This window comes from Sinocyclocheilus anshuiensis, unplaced genomic scaffold, assembly GCF_001515605.1.
Source record: "Sinocyclocheilus anshuiensis isolate Anshui unplaced genomic scaffold, SAMN03320099.WGS_v1.1 scaffold2488, whole genome shotgun sequence".
NCBI classification, from domain to species: Eukaryota; Metazoa; Chordata; class Actinopteri; order Cypriniformes; family Cyprinidae; genus Sinocyclocheilus; species Sinocyclocheilus anshuiensis.
The window spans coordinates 316,544-327,328 of record NW_015546478.1 but is presented as its reverse complement, the minus strand read 5'-3'; the positions used below and the strand labels follow the sequence as shown (position 1 = coordinate 327,328).

The following is a 10,785-nucleotide window of genomic DNA, read 5'->3' as shown; positions in this document are numbered from 1 at the left end:
ATTTTAACAGTAAAAGACTGTAAAAATGCTACAGTAAAAACCTGTTAATTGGTTAACAGTAAGTTTCCATAATATGTTGAATATTGTACGGTGAATAAATGTAATTACATTTAACGTAATTTTACAGTAAAAATACGGTTTTTGGAAGTGAAAAAGAAAGTCAAATTAATGTTTATTGCATCATTTCAGTATCATGTGTGTCACCATGATGGTGTTTAGTGTTTGTGTGAATGACACTGTGCACCTTCTATATTTAAGTATTGCCCTCCTTAGCTCATAGAAAAGCTGTTTATGATGAGCTTTTGTTCATGATGTGACTTTCTCATCACCACCAGTTTTTGGTGGTTATCAGTGCATTACAATGGTTCAAAACAGATATTAACACTTCTTTTTGGTGGTTATCAGTGCATTACAATGGTTCAAAACAGATATTAGTACTTCAATGTGTTCGTTTATTAACATTACATCAGTTAATGAAATAGGGTATTTTATTGTGAATTTAAGTCAAGTCTGTAAAACCTAAAATGTTGCTACCATATTTTTTACGGTGAAGTTCTGGCAACCACAGCTTATTGTATTTTACAATAAGTATTTTACCGTAAATGTCACAGATTTTTTTTTACAGTGTATATACATACACACACACACACACACACTCAAATAAATTTATGCAAACTAGATAGATAGATAGATAGATAGATAGATAGATAGATTGATTAAGTGATCTTTTTTTTTTAGTTATTTGTGAAATTATCCAGCAAAAAGTGAAAACTCTGCTAGTGAAAATTGTAGTAAAACCTAAACAAAACAAATTTCAAAACAAACTTAAACCTAATTTGGAATGAAAATTGTAAACTATAAACTTTATAACTATAAAAAGTAAATTAAATCTAAATAATAATAATAATAATAATAATAATAATAAATGACAAATACATAAATAAATAAATAAAGAGAGAGCTTAACAGTCTTTGTCATTGTATGAGAAAGCTGCAACATTTTTCAAAATTCCTCTTTTCTGTCTTTCAAAGACAAAATAAGAGCTTTTGTGTTTAGAACGAGATGAGGGCGAATATAAAAAACCGACAGAACTTCAATTATCTCTGTGAAATATTGAGTAAAATCAACAAGCGCAAATGGCATGCAAGTACTCAAAATCGAAAAACTGATGCACATTGTAAAAAGTACTAAAACAAGCATTACCTTTTCTGCAGATTGTGCCGTCCCAAAGAAAATAGGAATGAAGGCGAGCCACACAATGCATGTGGTGTACATGGTGAAGCCGATGGGTTTGGCTTCGTTGAAGTTCTCCGGAACGCCTCGCGTCTTGATGGCGTAAACCGTACATGTTACCATCAGCAAGATGCTGTATCCTAGAGAGCAAATGATTTGTAGGTCCGTAATGTCACATTTGAGAACCCCTCGGGCCTTATCAGGGTTTATGGTCTTCTGTTCTTCGTAATCGATTATGGTGTTTGGAGGATCCACTCCGAACCATATGAGGACCCCTAAGAGCTGGACGGAGATGAGGCTGGACGTGATGGCTAACTGAGACGTCGGGCTGATCAGTTTAGGTGGAGTAACCGACGTCTTCCCTTCCTCAAAGATGCGGTAAATTCGATTGGTCTTAGTGAGGAGCGCCGCGTAGCTAATACACATTCCCAGCCCAAGGAAGATTCGTCTGAAGGAGCAAACGGCAATGTCCGGAGTGGCGATCATTACAAACGTGATGATGTAACACAGGAATATCCCGGTCAGCAGAAAGTAGCTGAGCTCCCTCCCAGACGCTCGTACGATCGGGGTGTCGTTGTAGCGGATGAACGTTGCCATAACAAAGGTGGTGGCGATGATGCCGAGCATAGCCAGGAAGACGGGAATGACGGCCCAGGGTGAATGCCACTCCAGCTTGACGATCGGGATGGGCTGGCAGCCAGTGCGATTGGCGTTCGGATGCATGTTGTAAGCGCAGAGCTTGCAGGACGTCTCGTCAAACTGGTACTGGTAGCCGTCGCAGGGCTCGCAGTGCCAGCAGCACGGCATGCCTTTCACCATCTTCTTGCGTTGACCCGTCTTACAGGGCAGACTGCAGACCGAGCTGGGTATTTCCATCTCACCATTGGGCCACTGCATCTCATGGATCTACAAAAAAATGGACACAAATCAGCATTTCGGTCAATGACACTGACATTCTTTTTTTTCGACTATATTTTTACAAAAATATATAAAAAATGAAATTCATTGATTATATATACTGACTGAAAAACACCACTTTAATGATGAGTTTCACATTTCTGAATTTAAATTGAATTTTATGTTTTTTGGCGCGTATGGAGTAAAAAAAAATTCAGAATGACAGTTCTGTCTTTATAGGATAATGAAGGGGAAAAAATCATTAAAAATAAGTTCATGAAAATAATTTCTTATAAAAATAAATACATGAATAAAACATTAATGAAAAAAACTTAATGAATAAAAAAATGTTTTAACAAAACTGCTTCACTGCTTACATTAAAATGAAAAAATGTTGTGTGGTTCAACCAACATTAAGAAACATGCAATGAACAAAATAAAACAAACTAAAACAGAACAAAACACACACACACAAAAGCAGCACAACATAAAACACACACACAAAAAAAACAAAACACACACAAAAAAACAACATGAAACACAAAAGGACAAAAACAACATTAAAAAAAAAACACAAACCAACAATACAACACACGAACACAAAACAAAACGAAATACTCAACAAAACAAAAACATAATAGAACAAAACAAAAACATCAACGTGAACAACAAAAAAACAACAACACACAAACCAAAACACAAGAAAAACAAAACACAACACAACACAACACACAAACAAGAATACAACTCAACATGAAACACATACACAAAACAAATCAGGAAATGATATCATAGAGAGGACCTCTGCAGACTCTCTCGACTGTGAGCCAACGTCAGTAAGTCTTTTAAAATATCATATTTGACTGGTACTGTATTTCAAAGTCATGTAAAGCTCTGGAGTATTCAATAATCTATATTACGATTTTAAAATAAATTGTTTAAGAGCAACAGAACCAACATGTCCCTCTTTTTTATGTTAACAAGTTAATTATGCACACCTATGAAAGGGTGTAAACACATTTAAGTGTGATCACTTAAAATGATACATAATTTTGAGCCTGCTTATTGCTTTCCATCCACTCCCTTATACCTCCTTTGATATGCACTTTGAATTTCATGCCTTTCATTCAAACATTGCTGATTGCAGTGTGATTACCAATGATTTCTTTTAGCCCTTTATGGCAACAATCACCATGTAGACGGCCACATTTTAATGAAAACAGGCAATAAGAGGGTGGTGAGAGAAATGCGGGAAATGCCACTTTTTGGAATGCATGAATAAATCACATCATAATAAAAGAGCACTAAAGAACACTGAGTTTTAATCTCTTATAACTTCACAATGACTACAGGTGTGGATTTAGTGTAGAAATAAATCAGCATTTGCTTTCAACAAGAGGCCAGAATTTTAAAATACAGGATTAGAGGAACCTGCATTGTGTTTATTTGAAGGAATAGTTTGCACAAAAATGAAAATTATTGTTTTACTTTTTGAATGGACCAGCCCTTTAAGAAAGCACTGTCATCTAAATGCTCATGCTTTATTAAACAATGCAAAAGAAATCACTGCTAAAAAGGAATAGTTTGACCAAAAACAACACTAACACCCAAAACCTGCACTGATGGCTTCTCCAGAGGACAGCTAGAGACAATTAGTGCCAGAGAAACATTCTATTACACCTGGCTATTACTGGGTCGTGTTTGCTTTCAGGACCGCAGAGCATTTCACTATTTCCGTGGCAATGGTGTGAATGACGGACTGGCACCTGGCGATGCCAGAATGAAAAGCTACATCAATCCAGATGACGCACTCCAGAGCCCGGCTGATTGGACACGGCCAGCATTCTGCTGCCCAAACAAAAGCAGAAAGACAGCACAGTTAATTTAGCGACTGAATCCCATCTGGGGGACAGGTGGAAACGCACAAGAAAGAATGAGGACTTTTTTTCTTGTTCATGGTCAGTCTTATTTGAAATTCCTTGCACCATCTTGTAACCTTTCGTGCTGTCATTTTCTGTACAACTCTATCTTGCCACAATGCAGTGATCATTTCTCCTTTATCAAATTTAAGAAATGACTCCATTTTAATATACAGTTATTTGAATTAAAAGAAGAGGAATTTACTAAATTGCAAATCGAATGAAATTCAGCAGCTAAACAAATTGGCTAAGAAATGTTCTTTCACTATGGAAAGTATATAAACAAAAAGAAAACAAAAAAAAACAACACACACACCAAAACAAATCTAAAAACAACTCAACAAAATGAAAATAAAACTAAAATAAAATATCAAAATCAAACGATAAAAAAACACCAAAACAAATCTAAAAACACCTCAACACAACAAAACTAACAAACAAACAAAAAAAACACCAAAACAAAACTAAAAACCAAACAAAAAAAGCTAAAAAAAAAAAAAAAAAAAAAAAACTAAAATTGAAACAAACTACAAAACAGAAGGCAAAAAACACACAAAAAATAAAGTAAAAACAAAATGAAAACACAAGACAACCCCCCTCCGACCAAAGCAAAATAACAAAACAAAAATGCAACAAAACAAAACATAACAACACATCAAAACTAAAATCCTAACAAAAAGGCTAAAAACACACCAAAACGCAAAAAAAACAAAACAAAACTAAACACAAAATACAACAAAACGCAAAAAAAAGTGGAGGAAAACACCAAAACAAAACTAAAAAAAGACAAAATAAAGGCAAAAAAAAAAAAAAACACACACCAAAAACAAAACAAAACAACAATATTTAAGAGTAATTACAAACTATTTTACCCAATAACCGTGTGGCATGTGTTATTGTACACTTATTAGAGTGTCACACAGTTAACTCATAGCATTCTAATCACAACCCTGTGTCATTTTAATTTTTTTTTTATTTTATTTTTTAACTGCAATTCAAATTCATTTCAATATAAGAAATCCAATGCATTATGAATGCTGCACAACCCTGGCACACACATGAACATGTGTAGAGTGACTATTCCCATTAGCTCCATTAATCAAGCTAGCATGATATCAGATGCTGAAGTACAATGCATGTAAAGATGAAAAACACATACATCCACACCCTCATGAGATCAGCTTGCTAGGAGTAACAGTCGGAGCAGAATCAATTATTTACCCAGAACACCAAATATCTCTCTGATAGAACAGAGACAGCAATGGTGCTTTAAATAATTGAAGCGCGTTCACTCAGATAATGTCACATTCAAGAAAAGACCCTGAGAATTACTCCCTGAGCCCTGTCGTCTACAGTATGATACCACACGCTCCTCTGAGACAGGGTTTTCATTTAAACTAAAACTGACACCAAATAAGTTGGTAAACCAAATGCAAATGCAAAGCAAACTAAAATAAAGCTACAAATGTGTTTTAAAATTCTAACTGAAGCTAGTGAATCAAAGCAAGTGGTTTTGAATCAATGCTTTGAAGTGCATATCAACAGGCCAAGTAACTGTTATGGTTTGACAAACTCTTTGAACATTTGTCAAAAGTGTGGCTATAACTGATCCCAAGTCAAGTTTTTACATTACATTTTCCATATACAAATAAACAAATAAATAATATATTAATAAAGTCACAAATATATATTTATTTTTGCAGATTCTGTGAATATTCAGAACTTTGTATTTAAGTTTACTGTAGTTTGCCTGTACAACAACAATAATTCAGTCCTTTCATTACATTTGATCAGCAGACACTGAATCATTTTGCAAATTATTTTTTTTTTTTGAGTTCAGAAACTTTGTTTCTCCAAACTTGACACACACACACACACACAAAACAACGCAAAAATTTCATTTTGTAGTCATTGAGCATTGAGAAAAAAAAAAAAACTGTATGCACACTGTAAGAAAAAAAAAATCTGCAAAAAAGTTAAGTCTGTTAAGTTTATGGACATTTCCATTAACTGTAAAGCACAATGTAATGCATATTTCAAAATATAAGTAAAACAAAATCAATACGGAAAACGTCTCAGGTTACTTATGTAACCATGGTTCCCTGAGTAGGGAACTTCGAACTGCGTCCTCTAGGGATCGTTATGGGGAACGGCTCGTCGTGACACGTGTCTGAAGCATACATTGAAAAAACACCAACAACACGTTGGCCGGCGACAGCCCATGACATCACTACCAGTGCGACTATAGTATAAATAGACGCCGAGAGAACATGTCATTCTCTTCTTCGTCTTCACTGACCGTTTTGTTTCAAGCGTGCATTTCCGAATGGTTTCACGATGAGGCGTTCCCCATAGCGACCCCTAGAGGACACAGTTCGAAGTTCCCTTGAAAGGGAACTCCATATTAAGCCTTATTTTTACACTTTTTACCAAAGTATTCCTTTTTTAAACTTAGAGCTAAAACTGATAAATAAACAAATATTTTACTTTCAATGCATCTAACAAATTACATTCAATTACGTGCAGTGCATTTCGTTTCTTTTTATTTTTTGTTTTACTTTGATATAAGCGAAAATCTGCATTTTCAGGCCCCCAAAATGCTGTTGTGTAAACACCCCCTAAAAGTAAACTGAAATGTAAATTGTAAAGTGTTAAAAAAATAAAAATAAAAATATAATTATATATATATATATATATTTTTATTTTTTTTGTGCCAAAGGATGTAGCATTATCATTAAAGCTGTTTTTCCAGTCAAACAACTAGACTCAAATCAGAACAACGGATACATTACAACCCTCAACCCGAGTTTGAAGCACTTTTCAAACCTCAGTTTCCAACTTATTCTGACAACCGGTAATTTATTTTTCCACTAGCTTGAGTTCTTTAATCTGGGACTCCTTCCCTGTTCAAGAAAGGTCCAAAACAAAGTTACGAGTGAACCAGCCAAGTCCCCAAACTTGATTTGTCAAGCTACAATTCTCTTTAAAGAGCAATCTCTACCTCTGAGCGAATCTGATCTAGTATCATCTGCTATCATTGCATGAAGTAGAGCAAAAATTGGGGGTTAGTGGCTAGCAAGCAGTCATGAAGTAAGGCCATTTAGGGTCATTCAGAAATTGTCGGCTGAGAGATTGAGAAACTCTAACTACAGCAGTCCTGACACTGGTACAACAGAAGTCAATTACTTGTCCCTCAGCGACAGATTGCCTCCGCTTTTCCGAAGCGTAAACACCGCGAGGTTCCCAGATTTTACTGATTAGCTGTCTCGCTACACATTTTAAATATAAACTACTTAGAATGTACACAAGATGATGAAAAAACTTGCCAGGCTTCAATCCAGCAGGGACAGACTGACAGCATATTTGTCCCTGAACTAATTTAGTTCAAGTGTTTGTTGACTACTGTAGCTCGTGTTAGTTCGGTGTTAGCGAAGACACATTTCAGCAGATCTGAAGCATGTCATTTCTGTGCCACCAAATGAAGATGAACGAATGATGAATGAAACATGTTTCCTGTTTATAAAGACAGACAGCCAGCCACGCCCAAAACTCACGCTATTGGTTGAGCCACTGTTGCTATACTGGCCTGGTTGAGCCTCTCAAACAAACATCATTTTGTGACAGTGTTTTTTGGGGGAAATCAACTGTCAAATGTGAGTATTTAAAATTTCCAAAAATGATTTTAACATCAAGAAATAGCACACATTAGCTTTAAGGAACAAAAAGATACACAATAATAGAAAGTCGACATAAAAGTGTTTAGCAGGGTTGTCGACTGATTAATATTAAATTGGATTTAAGCTTCTATTCTCTTCTATTCTCTAAAGGGTCATCTTTTCTTTGTGTGGAAAGAGTTTTAGTCAGATGGGTATTTTAAAATTACACCAGAAAAGACACAGCGGTGTGAAGGATCATGCTTGCTCTGAATGTGGTAAGGCTTTTTTTACAGATGGTGCACTGAAAGTGCACAGGACAGTTCACACTAGAGAAACACCTTACAAGTGTTCACACTGTGACAAGAGCTTCAAACGCTCAGAATATCTGAGGATACATGAGAGGATCCACACTGGAGAGAAGCCGTATCACTGCCCAACATGTGGGAAGAGTTACACTCATTTTTCTTCTCTAACCGCTCATAAAAAAACCCACATGTCTGAAATGATAGAGTAATTACAGAGTTGTAGTTCGAGTTCTGATCTGTAAGAATGCATAAAGCAAGTATATTGATAATTGATTAATCAAAGATTATTAGAACAACTAATGAATGAACTGATTGATTATTTCAGAAGAATATTTGAAGAGTTCATTTTCAAAAACAGATAACTCCGTTTTTAACAATTCTCAGGAATCATGCTTTTTCATTGTGCATTCCAATTAATCTCAATCAAATTGCATATATTAATATATATATTCTTAATATATATATATGCACACACACACACACACACACACACACACATTTATTTATGTTGTTTCGTTGCTACAATGATCAGCAGCTTATAGTTATGCTAATGGCCCATATTATTTGCATGAATTTTTAAAATATGGCATTGCCACTCAGAAATGTTAAAATGCCTTTGAATGTAACAACTACTGTATCATTATTGCCATCTTTTTATTAAAGAAATACTTCACACATATGGAAAAATTCTGTCATCATTTCCTCACCCTGAAGTTATTTCAGTTCATGAGAGTTTATGAGAGATGTAGCAATGTTTGATTCATGAATAAACTGTTTTTGAGTCCCAATTCACAAAACCAATCGGAATAATTCATTCAGGAATTCATTCGAGTTGAGATCTTGTCACAGCTGTTAACCACCAACTGAGGAGAAATATTATGAGTTAATCATGACTTAAATTGCAGTCTTTTCCCTCACAGTAAGCTATTATATGAAGACTACAGTACGTACTGTATGGTGCGAGTCATATGAAGTACTTTATGCCACTTTTGTTTTCTTTTTCAGTTTTCATTTTTTAAGTAAGTTTCCTTATAAACTTGAATACATGTAAACAGTATTTTCATCAAATATGATGAATTAATAATTAATAAAAAAAAACTGAACTGAGCTGGACGATGACATAACTGAATCACAGTGAACTGACTTTGATAAACTGACTGTTTTCTATTGTCCTCTTGCATTATCAGCACGCGTTTTTCCTGTTTAACACTGTACTGTGCTGCTTTGACACAATCTGTATTGTATAAAGCGCTATAGAAATAAAGGTAAATTGACTTGACTTGTTATTGTCAAGTCAAACTAAAGCTAAACTATTCAAAATCATTTTCTGTAACCAAGCTAATGAAGTTAAATAAAATTAAATGAAACAAAAATAAAATATTGCACTAAACAAAACTTGAATCTATAATTGCTAAAACTAAAATAAAGATTGAATTTTGTTTACATAAAATTACTAACACATAAACAAAAATTATAATGAAAACTGAAAACATAAAAATAAAAGCTAATTCAAAATATTAATAAATACTATATATGTATAATACTAAACACTGGTTTCTACATGTTGGTCACGCCATGTGATGTTTGGCAGGATTTTTACAACTCTTTTTGAGTTATTCTTAATATGTTACTATTCTTAATAATACAATTCTTAATATTTTTCTTAAAACAATAATATATAATACAATGATATAAAAATATAACAATATAGTCATTTGGGTTTGGAATGACATTAAGGTGAGTAAATGAACTTGTGATTTACAGTATTTCAACTCAACACTCGACAAATATATCCTAAACCATCTTCAAATCAGAAATCACAAGCAGCACATTAAATACAAAAATGCACAGTCTAAACACACTGTATTTTGCGCATCTAACACACTTCCATCCTAAAGTCGGGTTACCAGGCTGTGCTCGACCTTTAGAACTGCGATGGTTTGTCCCATGGCTGCTGTTCTCTTCTCAAATTCTCATTTTTTCATGCTTGGCCGGATCGCTCAGGTTCATGCCCCAGTGTGCTGGGAGTGCCGTGGCTGAATGGAAAGCTGGTCCAGAGTGTATTTAGTGATGCAGAGAGGAGGTGAAGATGGGCCCTCATTATTCCCAGAGCCTCCTTCTCTTATCGGGCCCAGCCAGGCTTTCGCTTCCCTTCCCTGCATTTGAACTGTGTGTCAAGCACAATTGTCAATAAATCATTTCGGTGGGCAGGCCAGCGTGATAGGTGGGGTGACAACAACTCACGTTAATAATGTTAACCTGAGGGTAAAAGGAAGTCCTAGTGTTTGCCCGGCGGAGAACATCCCGCAAAACAGACAGGTAAATAATAATATTAAATGAATATGTGAATGACAGGCGATAACTGGGTGCATTCCCAGCCGAAGTGAGAAAAAAAAATCACACAACCTTGACAGAGGACTCCAAAAATTCTGAATTGCCCAGCATACGATACACTTGCCAATGGCTACACAGTAAGACAGAATGCTTTTGCATCACATTAAAAAAAATGTAACATTTGCTGAAGAAAATGTGAGTAGTTTTTGCCCGTAAACAGCCTTTTTTTTTCAATGGAAATTAAATTAAATTAAATTTGTGTGTTTGTTTGTTTGAATGCTTTTACCAGTGATGTTATTGTTAAATAAAACTAAAGATAAACAATTAAAAATCATTTTTGGTAACTGAAGTAAAGCTGAAATAAAATAGAATATAAATATTACATGAAACAAAAATTATAAATAAATACATTTCTAAATGAACAGTGTACATTTAGAAATG

At 34.7% G+C, this 10,785-nt stretch overlaps 1 protein-coding gene across 2 annotated transcripts in view; it reads right to left on the bottom strand.

Moving 5' to 3' along the window:
- The window catches only part of grm7 (glutamate metabotropic receptor 7), a 240,684-nt gene that overhangs the window by 47,028 nt on the left and 182,871 nt on the right, over positions 1 to 10,785 (bottom strand). For both annotated transcript variants that reach the window (XM_016503641.1, XM_016503640.1), the window contains exon 8: positions 1,204 to 2,139. In XM_016503641.1, the coding sequence (XP_016359127.1) occupies positions 1,204 to 2,139 (936 nt within the window). The remainder of the gene's footprint in view (positions 1 to 1,203; positions 2,140 to 10,785) is intronic.